Raw genomic sequence first — 17,873 nt, forward strand, 5'->3', positions numbered from 1 at the left:
CCCCAACCCCACCCCTCTTTCTGTTTCCAGATCAAGAACCACATCACATTTTCCTACATTCTTTTTTCTCTCTTAAAAACTCCCAAAAATATATTTTAAAAAAAAAAAAACCTAAGAAAAGGAGAGAGAAAGAGAAAAAAAGAAAAGGAAAGAAAAAGCATCATTAGTATTACTGAGAAACAGCTTTTGTTTCCTTCATAGAATAATGAATCAGCTCTGAAAAGACAAACTCTCAGTTTCAATGCTCTATGGAATCTGTATTTTTCAAGGTTACATTCTTTTTTTTTCAATATAATACTCATAGCTATATGTACATTTTCTTTAATAATCGTGGTGTCCAGACCAGCTTTCGCTAGGATAAATGAAAAGAATCACCTGATATTTTTTGTCTTGAATTTGAATGTGAGTCCTCGGGTTCTCAACTCACTTCATTGACCACGAAGTCACACCCTTAGGTGCCTTTACATATCTTTTATATATATATATATATATATATGCAAGTAGTAAAGTAAATCTTTTATCTATTGAAAAATGTGTGTCTTGGAAGCTTATGTTTAGTCAAAAGGAAGATAAGATTATTATTTTGTATGGATTTTGAAGTTGTTAGATGTGTGGATGTTTTTTTGAGAGAGAGATTTAACTTTGATGGGGTGTTGAGGATTTTTTTCTGTATGCTAAGATTTGCATTTGGAAAGGATGTTTTTGAGAGTTTTAGCTTTGATATTGTCTTAAAGATTGAATTTTGAGGGGAAAGGAAATTGTGGGGGTTGAGTGGTTTATTGAAAAGGTTGAATCTTTATGCTGAGATTTGCATTTGGAAAGTGAGTAATTTGAGATTTCATTTCAAGTATGAGGATGTTTTGGAAGTTTTTTTAACTTAAATTTGTGTTAAAGATTGAATTTTGAGGGGAAATAAATTGTGTGTCTTGCGTGTTTGCGGAATCTTAGCTGCTCAGTTGGTAGGCTTGCTGAACTTTCACCTTATTGGTGAGTGTTTGATTTCGCACCTTGTAATCCCCTCCGCATTTCCCCTTCCCCTACCCGAATTTTTTTTTCTAAAAAAGGGTCTTGAATGTTTGTATGAAAAGGTTGAATATTGGGATTTTTGCAATTTGAGAGTCAAGATTGAGTACATGTAATTTTTGAGCATCTCTAAGTTGAAGTGTTTGTTGTTTTTTCTTGGATTTTGTGAAAGATGATTATGTAATGCACGTTTTGTGCTTCTGGGATTGGAAAGTTATACACTAAACAGCGCTGTTAGGTGCGATTTGTTGAGATTTTTACAGGGTTCTACCTATGTTTGGTATTGTAAGATCTCGAGAGGCTCTTCAGATTAAGTAATTTAGAAATTTGGGTCGTTGCAGGAGGCGGTGGGCGTATGGAATTTTGAGGATTGGAGGTCTAAGTGAATTAGGTGACCGAAGTAGAGGGGAGTTTTCGTTCAATGTCAGGAGCTTCAAGGGTAAGGTCAATGAATGTAGCTGATTCAGAAGCAAGGCCAGTTCTTGGACCCGCTGGGAATAAGGCGCAGAAGTCACCTGGTTCAAGAAAATCTGTTACGAGACCTACGCGAAAGACAGTGAAGTCAAAAGAGGAGGTCGAGATAGACGATAAAAATGGTCACCAACCATCCCCTTCATTGCTTACTTTTGACGTTCCTTCAATACTTAGGCGACAGGAGTCATTGTATTCCAACCTTTCACTTAGTGCTTCATGTTCTTCTGATGCCTCAACGGATTCATTTCACAGCAGTGCTTCAACTGGTAGGATATATAGAATGAATAGTACCTCAATTAGAAGGAAGCAACTGGCATCGAAGTCCAAAAGGATGGTTTCGGATGATATATCAGACTCTTCAATCGACGGTTTGCAATCCAAGAAAAGATGTGCCTGGGTGACACCTAATACAGGTGTGTTCTTGGTGATTCTTTTTTTTAAATTTACCACATCTGGATTTTTGATTCTTTTTTTCTTCTAATATTATACTGTCAAAATTGTAAGCAACTACCATTGGAAGTTCAATCAAGAAATGTTTTAAATTATAAGGTTATTGCAGCCTGATAGCTTGATTTTTCCTGTTTACCGAGAACGTAATGAACCTTTGAGAGATGTTTGAAGAAGAAAAGATGTTGAACTTGGAACGATTTTATGTATTAATGGCTTGACGATGGAATAAATAAAAGATTGTAAACTTTTGATGATGTGAAACTTAGGTAGATACGATAGGAAATCAGGACTATTGCGGGTGCTTATTCTTTGAGTTTAAGATAAAATCACGGGCCTGCAAAATATAGAAATTGGCTATAACGAGACCTTATTATGTCTTCTACCTTCCGTACTATTGGCATGGAGGCAATGATTGTTTAGATTATGCAGCTTCTTTGTTACAAGAGATTAATAGGCAAAAGCTTTGAAGTGCTGCAGAGATCCTCAAATATGTTCGGGAGTATAAGATTGATGATTAAAATTCATGTTAAGATCTATATATAGTACGGCCTACACAAATTTAAGCGTTTCTTATACTGTCTCTCCTTTAACCAGATCCATCTTATGCTAATTTCCACGATGAAGAATGGGGAGTTCCAGTCCATGACGACAAGTAAGTCGCCAGATTCTTGTCCAGCGAATTCTTACACAAAATATAGATTCTAAGTCTACTGAATCTTGCAGGAAACTATTCGAGCTCCTTGTCCTTTGCGGGGCATTGGCTGAACTCACATGGCCTTCCATTCTTTGCAAGAGGCACATATTCAGGTACACTCTTTGGGATCAGTTCTTTGATTTGATAAGAGGAAAGTGTTCTCTCTTCACTGGGAAAGCAGTTTAAGTTTTTCCTCAAAAGATTTGCTTTCCGTTATTCGTGTTACTCGTCAGGAAAAGGGATTAGCATATTCTAGTTCTCATCTGTTCTTGGTAGGATGGTCTGCAATGTTATGTCTTCTTAGTTGTGTTTTGCATTGCCTTGCCTTGCCATCACTCTACCGAGTCTTCCATAACTTTAACAAATCAAAAATTTTGTGCTGCAGAGAAGTGTTCGCAGATTTTGATCCCATAGTAGTGGCCAAGTTGAATGAAAAGAAGACTTTAGCTCCTGGAAGTACAGCGTGCTCACTATTATCAGAACTTAAACTTCGAGGCATCATTGAAAATGCTCGTCAAATGCTGAAGGTAAACTTACTCTCTATCCAGCTAGAACTAGTAGACACCTCCACCTCGATTGAATTTGTTTGTCATTTACTAATTTGTATAAGGGTGTGGCTAACATCAACTATTTAGGATAAACACTTATACGAGTTCCAACTTATAGGCACTCCCTCACCAAAATTTAAAGGAAAAAAAAATCAGCGCGAATGTAGTTTTTACGTAGCCTGTCATAAAAAATTTCTGAAGCAAAACTATGATTTTATCAGGAGTCTCGTACTTCCGCGGACCACTCTGAATTCTTTTTACTTATGTTAAAAGTAGGGATATTCAATCATTTATTGATTTGTTGGATTAGGTAGAGAAGTAAGTTAATGGTGGTCCTGGTGATAAGTCAGTTTGTGTTGATCTGTACTGACAACTGGCAAGTTCACTTGAAGCACGCTTGGTGGTACCTAGTCGCCCTCCGTTTCAATTTGTTTGTTTGGTTTTGACTTGACACAAAGTTTAAGAAAGTAAAGAATACTTCTGAATCTCGTGGTCTTAAACATGCCATGCGGCAAGTTAGAATTAAAGAGTTGCCGAAAAAAGAAACGAGGCACTCTTTACTAAAAAGGAAAATGAGACGGAACAAATTGAAATGGAGTCAGTAGTTCCTCTTCTTAATGCCAGTGTGCTATTTTTCTCGGACTCTTTAAAAATCGCACTGTGTCGGATCTTCCAAAATGTAGCCAGTGTGTGGCTTAGAGTCAGTTTTGTGAAACACAAGCTTAAACAACAATTAAAATGGATTTCATGTTGGTGTTGCTTTATGTCAGGTTATGGATGAATTTGGATCATTTGACAAGTATATCTGGAGCTTTGTGAACCACAAGCCTATAGTAAGCGGATTTAGATATCCTCGTCAGGTTCCGGTGAAAACAGCGAAAGCGGATCTGATTAGCAAAGATCTAATCAGGAGAGGTTTTCGGGGCGTTGGACCTACTGTGGTTTACTCTTTCATGCAGGTTGCTGGTATTACAAATGACCATCTTATTAGTTGCTTTAGATTTCATGATTGTGTTGAATCTGCTGAAGGTAAAGTGAAGGATCCGAGCAACGATGAAACTGAAGCAAGACAAGCCAACGAAGCCACTGAAACAGAGATAAGTAGATCGATCGATGACTTGAGTTTCTCCTCTGAGTGAGTTTCCTCTTTGTGTTATTCCGGTGATATAAAGACTTGTAACAACTCGTTAAATTCACATAGATTAGCTGCAAAACTGGTTGTGTACATAAATGAGTCGATATGTATGCATATCATAGAATTCTTGAGATTTTTAGATTTGCTAGATCAAGATTAACTAGGGGTAACTTCTGTTCATGTCTATAAATGAATGAAGATTTTTGCAGTTATGCATGTAGTTACATAGAAACCGTCCTCTCGACGACTTTGGTCTAGTAGTAAGAGCACATAGTTTGATGTGTCGTTAGATGCACGCCACGAACTTGAACCTTGCTGCAGACAAAAGCTTAGTATTTTAAGCGGAGAAGCGTAGAGGTGCGTTGTGAATTGTGTGCCAGCGGAAAGCAAGACTTCGATTAGCTATGTTGTTCGCACTCTTCAAAAAGAGGGTGTGTATCGGATCCTCCAAAAGCAGTGTATATTCTGTAGGATCCGATAGGGGTGCGACAACCTTTTGGAGACTTGCAAGCAACAACTGCGCATATCGATCCTCCAAAAGTAGTGTATATTTTGGAGGATCCAACAGGGGCGCAACAACATTTTGGAGAATTCCAAGCAACAATGGCGCATATCGATCCTCCAAAAGCAGTGTATATTCTGGAGGATCCGATAGGGGCGCGACAACCTTTTGGAGACTTCCAAGCAACAATGGTGCATATCGATCCTCCCAAAGTAGTGTATATTTTGGAGGATCCGACAGGGGCGCGACCACATTTTGGAGATTTCCAAGCAACATCGCCCATATCGATCCTCCGAAAGTAGTGTATATTTTGGAGGATCTGACAGGGGCGCGACAACATTTTGGAGACTTTCAAGCAACATCGGCGCATATCGATACTCCAAAAGTAGCATACTTTTTGGAGGATCCGACATGGGTGAGGCATAGTCTTGATTGTTAGGTCATACATCTACATGTAGGGACCTTATGTTATCTTTTAATGTCTCAAAAACTGTGCTGGACAGCTCAAAAATAGATTGACAACTGAGAACAACTATCTTTATAACAATTGTGAAATATGTTTCCATTTTCCAAGGCAAGTTTACCAACTGTTAAGGGCCCTATTTTTAAAGATGTCCGACTTTGTCTCAAGGTTTATTGAATCATTTAAATCTCATTGATACATAAACAACACTTAAATTTGGCCTTGGCCGTCAATTAAACACTTCAACTTCAAGTATGCATATCTAGACGCCTTCGTTGTGTCAGCTGAACACTCCATCTTACAAAATGTTATGTACCACGTCATCATCGGATGTGCATGAGATACAACGATGAGTTGGAGTGTTTAGTTCCCAGTTAAGGTGTCTAGATGCGCACTTGGCATAATAAAAAAGGCAGTCCGGTGCACTAAAGCTACCGCTATGCGCGGTGTTCGGGGAAGGGCCCCACCACAAGGGTGTATCGTACGCAGCCTTACCTTGCATTTCTGTCAGAGGCTATTTCCAAGGCTTGAACCCATGACCTCCTGGTCACATGATAACAATTTTACCAGATACTCTAAGGCTCCCCTTCATACTTGGCATAATATAATACAGAAACAACACTTAAATTTGGCCTTGTTGGCAATTAAACACTCCAACTTCGAGTATGCATATCTAGACGCCTCAACTCGCCTCTGTTGCATCAATTGAACACTCCAACTTACAAAATGTTATGTGCCACATCATCATTGGATGTCCATGAGATACAGTGACTGACGACGTGTTGGACTGTTCAATTGCCATTTAAGGTGTCTGGATGCGTACTCTCACAGTTCATATTATTTCTTATTATAATCATTTTTCTTGCATATGTCCATTCCTTCGTGAATAGAGTTACCTCGTATTTATGCTAGTGGAAAGTAATAGATACGTATGCAAATAGTCGCGCAAGCTGATCGAGACACCATAGTTGTTAAAAAAGAAAAATCTCATTGACTTCTTTTCTTCACCAACTATTTGTAGGTCTACAATTCTTGAAATGGTAGATGGGGAACAAATGTGATTCATAGTTTCCTTTTATGTTATCACCAATATAATTTGCTTCCTTTCTCAGCAAATGAGTTGCTTTGTCTGTTGCTCTATTATTTTCCACTTAAATATTATATTTGTCTAACTCGCACATCATGTGTTGCGCTCTTATCACTAGATTAGTGATAAGCGCCTAATCCATACATTATGTATTGCGCTCTTACAACTAGATTAAATGCTAGTTGTCCGCGGGGGACTTCAAACCAGTGACATGCGCGGAAGTCACACGTCATCCGTTGCGCTCTTACTACTAGAGTAAACGTTAAGACTTTTACGTACGAAGAACTTCAAACCTGTGACGTGCGTCACCTACACATCTTGTTGTGTGCTCTTATCATTTATCGCTACTTTTGCTTGAGACGGATTCTAAACCAGGCGTCTAATCCACACATCACGTGTTGCGCTCTTACAACCAGATTAAATACTAGTTGTCCGCATGGGACTTCAAACCAGTGACATGCGCGAAAATCAAACATCATCCGTTGCGCTCTTACTACTAGAATAACTGTTAAAGACTTTTGCGTACGACAAACTTCAAACCTATGATGTGTGCTCTTATTACTACCTTTGCTTGAGACGGATTCGAAACCAATGACATGCGTTTAATCCACACATTTTATTAAATACCATTTTTTTTTTTTTGTCTCTTAGCTACAATTTGCAAAGTCCAATGCACCTAATATATTAAACATTTATTGTCAAGGCCATTTATTATATTAAAAGACAAAAACATAAAATAGTACCTAATATTAATCCAATTTTGTTAATTCAATTGTCTTTTGTAGTTATTGAAATATTCCTTATCTAGGACAATTATATTTACCTAATCATAACAATTTTATTCAAGTTTGTTAATTCAATTGTCTTTTGTAGTTATTGAAACATTCCTTATCTAGGACAATTATATTTACATCGATAACTATAATTTGTTCGACATCAACTTTTTAGTTATAATTTGTTCGACTTCAACTTTTCAAAAAGCATCTCATATCGTAAATGAAAATTAGATAAAAGGTATTCCGTTGCCGGGACTTGAACCCGGGTCTCTCGGGTGAGAGCCGAGTATCCTAACCAACTAGACTACAACGGATCTTGTTTATCTACAGCTTCCAATATTTATCCTACTGAGTAGTTAGTTATAGGTTTTTTTTTTTCCAGTGTAACTGTCGGGTGTCCGAAATTCATTGATCCGACTATTCAAATCATAGCTATAGTTTCTTTTTCGGTGTCCAAAATTCATTGATCCGACTATTCAAATCATAGCTATAGTTTCTTTTTCGGTGTAACTATGTGGTGTTCGAAATTCATTGAGTCGTCTATTCAAACTGACATCAAGTAGGGTCGGGCTACTTAGAGTTTTTCTATTCCAGAGCTTACACTACGACTTCTATTATAGTTTTTTTTTACCATCTGGTGTCCGAAATTCATTGATCCGACTGTTCGAATCGACATCAAATAGGGTCCTAAAAGGGCTGACTTCTGATATAGTTCTTTTTTCCTGGTGTAACTCTCTGGCATCCGAAATTCATTGATTCGACTAGTCGAATTGGCATCAAGTAGGGTCCTAAAAGTGCTACCAAAGAGTTTTTCTGTTCCAGAGCTTACACTTAAAAGACTTCTAATATAGTTTTTTTCTTTTTTCGATATAACTAACTCGAAACTTCTGATTAAGAGTGAAAGAATCTCGTCACGCACGTGAGGTCTAGCATAAATATTTACCGTTGTGACTACAACATCCCCGATGTATTCCCACAAGTGAGGTCTGACGTGGATAGAGTATACAAAATCCGTACCACCACCTTAGAGGTAAGGTAGAAACATTATTTCTGATAGAGGTAAGGTAGAACAATAATTGGCGCATTTTGGTCCAAATTACGATAGACTGGTGTAGTCCGATCCTTCCTGGTGTATTTTGGTCCAAACCACAATAGACTTGTAGTCTGGTCCTTCACTGAAACCTGTGCATAGCAGTGGCAAGTGATATAGAAGTGTGATGCTCTAGGAGGTTATGATTAACCCCACGATACAACGGCAGACAAAATTGCTCAATTTTACAGTAGAGGCAAACTCGAGCCTCTCTCTCTACCTCCACGAGGCAGGGGATAAGATCCGCATACACTATACCCTCCCCCAACGCCACTCGTGGATTTCACTGGCTACGTTGTTGTAAACTTAAACAGTAAGCACAATATAGGACAATAATGAACGAAATCAGTAGAAAAAGTGACACTCATGTAGATTGCTTCAGCTATCAAATCCAGTTTCATTGCCTTGCCAGATAAAAACAATAGAGTTCGACCATTCAAGCCATGCCGAAAGATATAAAGCTGAGTTAAACGATAAAACGGATTTCAAAGTAGCACGATAACAGGATATAAAGCTGTCTTTTGGCTAAAAGCAATTATTTTATGCTGCAGAATATGCAACTAGTTCTTGCCAATGTCCTTCACAGCACAAATCTGTTCTTCACCCATTGCAGACATCACCGACAGCACGAGATCCTTTCCTTCCTCAAATCCACCTTTAACCTACAAAAAGTAGAGCGTGTTGATCGGATATTGTGTATGAAAAACGAGAAAAATGTTCTTCGCGTTTTGTATGTCCAAAAGTTTTACCTGGCTCAGCAGGGTGTCATCGGTGGGAAGCCTGAGGTCATCTTTGGTGTTTCCATTTTCAGTAAGAAGAGACACCTGGCCAAAAAAAATGAACAAATCGCACCGCTCAAAACAGGTGTGACAAAAGAATTAGCAAAAGGAAGTCCAGCTTCAAGACTACAATTAGAACGAACGACTGCTAATTTCAAGTCTTTGGTATGAGAATTAAATTTTGGAAATAAAAGGATTGCTTTACGGCTTAGTTGCACCAAATCGGCCACCTTACCCACTAGGCGCATTTCTTGGAAGGGGAAACGGAAGACAAAAAGGGGGAGAACTTTCCTACTTTAAAAATGTATGTTCAGTTGCGTCATAGAACTTCAAAAGGAACAGGCCAGAGGGAAGTGAGTCACAACGGACCCTTGGGATAGAGTCGTGAGGCAAGAACCCCCAACAAAGGTAAGACAACTTCATCAATATTCACACGTCAATTTCATTAAGAAACTACCACAGATATCAAACATGATGCAAGAAGTAATCAATCAGAACCATGTAGCACCATCTCCAATACTTCGTATGCTAGGAAATAGAAAACTTACAAAACCATCTTCAGAGATGTCAATCAGCTGATAGTCTGTACGGTTGACATGTGGCACCTGCAGAAAACATTTAAAAATCAGACAAAATCAAACTTTGATTGTTGGAAGACTGAACATACACTAGTGGAAATAACAAGCGAAAGAAATGTCATCTTACATCACAATTGTGAGATGAAGGAACAATATCTTCAAGCTTCTTTCCATTGAAAATGTCAATTGCCACAAAGTGACATTTTGCATGTCCGTGCTTGCCAGTTTTGGAAGTGGAGACCTCAACAACCTGTTCAAGATTACCATCGTATAAAGAACAATTGCTTCATGGACAAAACTATAGAACTTTTTAAAGAACCAGAAGGGAAGAGTAGAAGAAAAAAAATTTAAAAGACTTTGAAAAAAAGGTTCAACCTTTTGACTCGTATAAACTATAGCTAATGCGAGAAACAGCCTTGCCTTCTTTTGATGTAAAAAGAACCATCACGGTTGTTTGGTAGTCAATTGTGGTAAAGAAAGAAATCACTAATATTTTTTCTTCCAAGGGTATCTGAACCTAAGACCTCATGATTCTTGACCTACTTCATTGACCGCTAGAGCACACCTTTACATCTCCAACTTCAACTACCCACCAACAACAGTTATCAGCTAACTTTGTCTGTCTATCAAGGCTAGGACACTAAGACCTCATGATTCTCGACCGCTAGAGCACACCTTTACATCCCCAACTTCAACTACCCACCAACAGCAGATATCAGCTAACTCCGTCTACCAAGGCTAGGACACTAAGACCTCATCATCCTCGACCTACTTCATTAACCACCAGACCACACCTTCACATCTCCAACTCCAACTACATAACACTTCAAGATCCACAAAAACAAGCAGCATAAAGAAACTAACTCAACCACCAACAAGGATTTACAAAACAACAAAGACATTAAAGATCAAGAATACATCAAGATCTGATTTTTCTTTATATTTTCTTTAATTTTTTCATAACCTCGGTGTCCGGGCCAGCTTTTGCACCCCTCAACTAATTCCTCAGAGATACCTGCCACCTCACACCAACAACTGATCCCAGGAAACTGTGTCCTACATCACCTAGTATTTTTTGTCTCTACTTAGTTTTGAACCTATCAAGATCTGATTTTTTTTTAATTTCTTTAATTCTTTCTACAACCTTGGTGTCCGAGCCAGCTTTTGCACACCTCAACTACTTACTCAGATACCTGCCACCAGCAACAACCGATACCAGGTAACTCCATCCTACATCACCTAGTATTTTTTGTCTCTGCTTAGATTTGAACCTACCAAGATCTGATTTTTATGCAAGATTCATTCAAATAAACCAAAAACAACACAAACCCATGAGCCAAAACACACAACAAACACTATTCAAGATCTGATTTTTGTGCAAGATTCATTCAAATAAACAAAAAACAACACAACCCCATGAACCAAAACACACAATAAACACTGTTCAAGATCTGATTTTATGCAAGATTCATTCAAATAAACAAAAAACAACACAACCCCATGAGCCAAAACACAAAATAAACACTGTTCAAGATCTGTTTTTTATGCAAGATTCATTCAAATAAACAAAAAACAGCACAACCCCATGAACCAAAACACACAATAAACAAAAAATCTAAACTTCCCAAAACAGATTCAATACACAAAAAAAAAAAAGGGGTCATCAAGAAAGAACCTTGCAGGGTCTTCCTTTGATAACTATATAACCATTCTTGCGAATAGTGCCTGCTTGTTGTGGGTAAGTTTTTGAAGCACCAGCATCAGCTTTGGACTCAAAATGGTGTTCTTCGTCAGACATAGCTAAAGATATTTTTTTTTTACTCTTCTTGTTTTGGGCTTGTGGAGAACAAGGTAGATAGGGAAAGAAGCAAAAATGATGAGAGTAATATATATATAAATAGAAATAATATTTGTGATAGGGAAAAAGTAATTAATTAATAATAAAGAAATATATACACATTTTTGTTTATTATTGGACCAACAAATGTTTTACCTAATAGAAAAACAATGGTATTTTTGCTTTATATTCAAACAAAATTCTAAACAAAAAAGGACAAATATATATCGAACTATGAATAGTATGTATATATTTTTCGTTATCCTTTGGACACACATATGTCGCTGTCGTTAATGAAATAGTACGTATATGCGTCTCACGCTAATAATAACGGTATATGTGTACCCAAAATATGACAGATGGTATATACGTACCATTTATTATAATTTGAGGTATAGTTACTCCCTTTTCGAATTATAAATATGGGTTCTGGTGCGGGGGTGGAACTGCTCAACCCTTGAGACTAGAAGTTTTGGTATGAAGAAAATTTCATTGGGAAGGCTACTCTCAAAATGGCCTTACAGTGTACGATCCGAATTAATTGGGACTCCTATACTGAACATCGAGTGGGAATAAAAAAAAATTAATAGCTTGCAAATCACACAGATAAGGTAAATCACTGTGTGCAAGGAGCTAATCGAGAAAACATGTGAGCGGTTCGGACTTGAGATCCCTATTCGAAAGATCTTCTACTCAACTGATCCACCCATTCTTGCGGGTACTATATATCTTACGTACTTCAACTAATTTCATGATATATTTATTGGGTAAAAATCAGCTGCATAAAACATTCTGCGTTGAGGAAGGACAAGGACCGCACTTCAAGAGACGCAATGTACACAACTTACTCAAATATAAGTATCGGTGGATGATTTCACAGCTCGAATCTATAACCTATAAAATAACACGAAAACGACTTTACCATTGCTCCAACGCTCCGCTTCTATTATACCTATTGTATTTACAAATGTTAAAAAAAAAACATCTCTTTTAATAAATATTTTGAGCAAGAATCTTGACTAATTGAAATACTTTTTTTCATTTTAAGACTATTGGAGAAAGGAATAGGATTCCCAAGAAGAAGGGATAGAAATAATCCCCATAATGATTCCACTTCAAGGAATAATTCCTAATTCTTGTTCCATATGAACATGATTTTATTATTTTCTTAATCAAAAATTTTGAATTTAAATTTACTAAATAATATATTTTTTATAATAATTTTTCTTTTAATAGAACTTATAAAGTATCAGTAACAAAGTTTATTTAATCAAAAACTTTGAGTACCAAATATCGAATAAGAAAAAAAAGTTAAATAGGCACTCACACCATCACTTTGTTATATGGATAATGTCACATTGACTTTGGCCATTGTCCATTCTATGGTATATATTCATTTAATGAATTAATGAAATATCTATCCTCAAATATGTCAAAATTTAATTATTAATGAGGTTTCAATGGTTCTATGGTCAATTATTTGAACCTTTTTTTTTTCATAATAGCCTAGTAATCAATAAAATATATGGTTAATTAATCACTAGGCCACAACAGATGCAGATCTAAGATTTTAAAGTTTATGAATTTCTATGATATTATAAATGTTTAATAGATATTTTAATACATATCTATCATCGGCCACATTCTTGGGTGCTTTATATGATCCATTCTATATGAAATCCTTACGTTAATATGACAATATATCCGGTGTATTTTTGTAAAAGTAGAATCTAAAGAAGATAGAATATACCTCTGTCGTAAAGATGAGTTAGAGAGGTTTCGAAACCCTCATGTTAATATTTAACAAAAATTTCAAAGTTAATGATTTTCCAAATTTACTATTTTTGGAGAGGTCAATAAAAGTTCTTTTACTTTTTGTGTTTAATGTAAAATGATAGTAAAAGATTTAGTGGTATGCAATATTCTAAGAACATAATGATTATTTTTCTTGCTCATAATTCCACCAACTTCTCCACAATAATAATTTGTTCACACTATTGAAACTTCACTTTCATGTTTATATTGACTGTCTGAATTTTGTTTTATATGTATTAAAACACACCTTAAAGTTATTGCGTTAAATTTTTGAAAACTATCGCCGATAGTCTTATGAAGTTGATAGTCGGGTGTGAAATTCGCAAAAAATATTTATTGAAAATATGGTAAAAACTTACTTGCAATAGATATTTGCATCAAGATTTATTAAGATCAACATATATGAAAATATGCAGGTTATAGGGAGTTTAGACTGATTATTGAGTTTATGCATTAATAGCAAGTGGATTTCTTTCCGCCGTTCTTTCTTTCTCTGCGGCCTGCGTGGGACTGATCCAGACTGATAACCCGAACCCTTCGTAGACTGAAACTTGCGTAGGTTAGGGAACTCGCCTCCTTCACTGCTTCCACTCCAACTCGAACTAAAAACCTCTTCCTCGTCTTGACTCATGGCATCTTCATTAGTGAGTTTCATATTGAGAGTGCGTTGGTGCACCGATGCTCATGGTGCTTTGGTGCTTGGTGCACCAACGCCCGTGGTGCCTTGAGGCCATTGATTTCTTGGTGCACCGGTGTTCATGGTGCCTTGGGGCTATTGATGTCTTGAGCACCGGTGCCATGGTGTCATTGATGTCTTGGTGCATCGGTGCCCATGGTGCCTTGGGGCTATTGATGTCTTGGTGCACCGATGTCCATGGTGCCATGATGCCTTGGAGCTATTGATGTCTTGGTGCACCTGTGTCCATGGTGCCTTGGGGCCATTGATGTCTTGGTGCACTGGTGCTCATGACGCCATGGTGCCTTGGGACCATTGATGTCTTGGCGCACTGGTGCTCATGACGCCATGGTGCCTGCCTTGGGGTTATTGATGTCTTGGTGCACCGGTGTCCATGGTGCCTTGGGGCCGTTGGTGCATGGGCACGGAGCACGGTGCAAACGTATAGTTATAAGTCTGATATTCACCATTCAAGAACATAGTATATAAAGCCAAAAACATTACTGTCATACCAAAATAATACTAGCTAGTTAAGGCCATTCAAGTAGTCAACAATCAACCAAAACCAATGTTTAGGAATAACATCAAAATATGAAAGAGCATCAATAGATAGTTTCTTGATCAACCAACTCTTAACAATCGCGATTCAAATAATTGGTGGACGAGGGGTCTCCCATACATCAACGATATTTTCATTATCCTGCAGAGCGAAAAGGCGGTCACCATCAATTGAATAATCGCGAATTGGACCACCACGACTCCGTTCAAACTGTGATGTTGGAAGCCAATCAGAACCACCATACACGAAAATTCTATTGCCCCATGATGAAAACAGTTGGCCCTCGTGAAATGCTAATTTTACATATAAATACTCGTCAATATGCACCAGATCGTCTCTATATGACCAGTCAGTACCCATCAGATCGTTTCTCCAATTTAAACTCGCATCAGTTCTCCTCAAATCCACGAATCCCATACCCTTCTGTTCAGCTAATACACAAATCGAACTACTCTTCTCTATCGCTATTGCATCTATAATCCCACAACAGTACTGCTTCTCCCCAGCCTTAACATCCCATGACCAAACCATATCGTTTTGTCTTAAGTCAAACAAGCAGATTTCATCCCCCGGAGAGGAAGAAACAACCATCACACAGTTGATATCATGTAACCATTGCAGCCTGGCAGCATTATGAGGTGGATGAGGCGGACAGCTGAAGAAATTCATCAATGTACCTGTGACTTGGTCCCAAACACCAATCACATGCTTGCGGGTAGTGCTGTCAGTACAACTGGCGAACAACTTGTCATTCGAGCTAACACTGAGCGCACCTGCTTTGTAACCTTTTAATTCATCTGTAACTTGGAATTTATACTTCGATTCTCCTGTAGATGCATTGAATAGCCCTAGGCCTCCACTAGCTATCTTTTCATCAGAGCTAACCACAATACTTTCAGAATCAACCCAACAAACATCATTCACGTTATGGTGCTCAGTATGTATTATAGGGTGTTCTTCTAGCATCCAATCGTACACGCGAACCACACCTCCGTGAGCCACACAGCACCCGCCACTCGGACTAGCTTGAACAATCTTAGCAGACCTGGCCTCTGATGACCAGTCTGATATGGACTCTGCCAATCGGACCCTATTTCCATCAAACGAACCCCATTTAGCTGACCTGACTTGATCCAGAATGCCATAATATTCAGCCTCTCTGTATAGGAGCCTTTTATCAATCTTTGGAGGAATGTAAAGCTCTCCTGTCCTGAGTAGGCTAAGAAGGACGGCGAAATAATCAGGATCTCTATCAATGAAGTGTTCAGTGATCGCTGAATCAGAATGCAGGTTCCAATTCTCATCAAACATGGCTCGGAAGAATGACTTTTCGCCAGCGATTCCTAAGGTTGCGGCCGTAGTTTCAAAGATTCTGCCACCAACATTGAGTTCCACCCTATCTTTTGGAGTTACCATCCTTCAAAAATGTTGTAGTTCCCTGAAATTCAAAACCAGTACCAACGTACGAGATTCAGAAACGTCGGTCCGGTGGACAAAACATCCTGTTTTAGCAGGGTCCGGGGAAGTGCAACATCCCAAGGGGTGTGACGTAAACATCTTAACCTAATGCAAGCATTAGTAACTGCTTCTACTAATGTAAGATATCCGTTTAGACAAAAAATTGTACGAGAACATACCACTGTAATCCCACAAGTGGATCTAGGAGGGTTGAGTATTCGCAACTCAAGAAAGCATCTCATACAAAGCAACAACAACAATGAAATATAGTGCTATATGGAGCAGTAGATAGCATCAAGAGAAAGTACAATAACAACAACGAACTAGTGAGATAACCGAAGCACATGAAACATAGATGACAACAACAATCGACGAACAAGAAACTACGAGAATAATGCTAATACTAATGGTAAGACAGTAGGTACTAATACCACCATCTATCTTATGAGAGAAGTTCAACTACCAGCTAACCTTCTACCCTATTCCGCAACCTACGTTGCTCGTCCAAAAACATATACAGTTGCTAGCCAATAGACATATATTATACATCTCCGGATTATTTTTTTTCCGGATAGGCAGCTATTTAAGTTAATTTTCCTAGTTTTTGGATGTTGAAAAGATTCATTAGCTTGAAAGCCAACGCCATTAACAGCCACAGTCAAGATATGACTCCCACTCAAACCCCCCCCCAATAAACGGAGACCTTAAATAGATAAAACAAGATCAAAGTAGATAGGTGATTGGCAAAGCATTTCTAAGATCAAGTGCTAAACGTACCTGGTACGCAATAAGGCAGTGAGTGAAAAGGCAGAAGAATAATTACGTTTTTTTTTCCCTCAACACACAAAAGCACAAGGCCGAGGGTCTATTGGAAATAATTCGCGTCGTTGCGCCCGTTTGACCAACCAAACCGACCTGCCCACCCCAAAGGCCCACACTAGGCCGCTCCACGGCCTGCCTGGGGCAGCATGATCGATTTTCGATAAAAATCATGTCTTGCCCCCAAGCCCACCCCAAAAATCGCGGGCTATAGCACATTGATTTGGCCCGAAAATAGCTGGTTCGTGCCGTTTCGCTCGTTTGACCACTCAAACTGCCTCGCCCACCCCAAAGGCACACACTAGGCTTCTCCCCATCATGCCTGGGGTAGCTCGATCAATTTTCGATCAAAATTACGTCCAGACCCCGGACCCACCTCGAAAACTGTGGGCCATAGCACATCAATTTTGCCCAAAAATGCCCCGTTCGCGTCGTTTCGCCCATTTAACAACCCAAACCGCCCCACCCACGCCAAAGGCCAACACTAGGCCGCTCCCCAGCCAGCCTGGGGCAGGCCGATCAATTTTCGACAAAAAACACGCCCAGCCTCGAGGCCCACTCGAAAATCGTGGGCTATAGCATACCGATTTGCCTCGAAAACGATCATTTCGCACTGTTTCACTCGTCTGACCACGCAAACCGCCCTAGCCTCAAAGGCCTATACTAGGCCACTCTTCATACTGCCTGGAGCATCCCGATTGATTTTCGATAAAAATTACGCCCGACCCCCGAGTCCACCCCCGAAACTGTGGGCTATAGCACACCGATTTGGCCCGAAAATGTTTAGTTCGTGCATTTTCGCCCGTCTGACCACCCAAACCACTAAGAAAACCGAATTGGTCCACACTAAGCTGCTCCCCAGCCTGCCTGATCGATTTTTTACCAGAATCACGCCCGAACCCTTGGCCCACCCTGAAATTGTGGACTATTGCACACCGATTTGGCCCAAAAATACCTCGTTTGCATCGTTTCACCTGTTTGACTACTCAAATCCCCCAGTAAAACAAAATGGCCCACACTAGGCCGTTCCCGAGCCTATCTGGGGCAACCCGATCGATTTTCAGCCAAAATCACACCCGGACCCTGGGCCCATCCTCGAAACCGTGGGGT

The 17,873-nt window shown here is 38.9% G+C and overlaps 3 protein-coding genes and 1 non-coding gene across 4 annotated transcripts; 1 reads left to right on the forward strand and 3 right to left on the reverse strand.

Annotated features, from left to right (window-relative positions):
- Positions 1-4,536, forward strand: LOC107840871 (probable GMP synthase [glutamine-hydrolyzing]; the record flags this gene model as incomplete). Its single annotated transcript, XM_047396659.1, is given in 6 exon segments — positions 1-269; positions 1,365-1,910; positions 2,542-2,599; positions 2,671-2,754; positions 3,027-3,168; positions 3,960-4,536. Coding segments are annotated over 5 exon segments (1,119 nt in total). The 3' UTR covers positions 4,329-4,536.
- Positions 4,537-7,393: 2,857 nt separating this feature from the next.
- On the reverse strand, positions 7,394-7,466 carry TRNAE-CUC. Its single transcript has one exon. It is a non-coding gene; the product is annotated as a tRNA-Glu (tRNA).
- Positions 7,467-8,615: 1,149 nt separating this feature from the next.
- On the reverse strand, positions 8,616-11,632 carry LOC107840872 (eukaryotic translation initiation factor 5A-4). The gene is made up of 5 exons (XM_016684813.2): positions 11,275-11,632; positions 9,727-9,849; positions 9,570-9,626; positions 8,992-9,066; positions 8,616-8,904 (listed from the first exon to the last, which is right to left on the reverse strand). The coding sequence occupies exons 1-5, from the start codon at positions 11,395-11,397 to the stop codon at positions 8,803-8,805; spliced, it is 480 nt and encodes a 159-aa protein (XP_016540299.1). The 5' UTR covers positions 11,398-11,632; the 3' UTR covers positions 8,616-8,802.
- A 2,941-nt stretch (positions 11,633-14,573) lies between these two features.
- Positions 14,574-15,902, reverse strand: LOC107841823 (BTB/POZ domain-containing protein At4g30940-like). Its single transcript, XM_016685672.2, has one exon. The coding sequence runs from the start codon at positions 15,900-15,902 to the stop codon at positions 14,574-14,576; it is 1,329 nt and encodes a 442-aa protein (XP_016541158.1).
- Between the last annotated feature and the right edge of the window lie 1,971 nt (positions 15,903-17,873).

Source organism: Capsicum annuum, chromosome 9 (genome assembly GCF_002878395.1).
Source record: "Capsicum annuum cultivar UCD-10X-F1 chromosome 9, UCD10Xv1.1, whole genome shotgun sequence".
Classification (NCBI taxonomy): domain Eukaryota; kingdom Viridiplantae; phylum Streptophyta; class Magnoliopsida; order Solanales; family Solanaceae; genus Capsicum; species Capsicum annuum.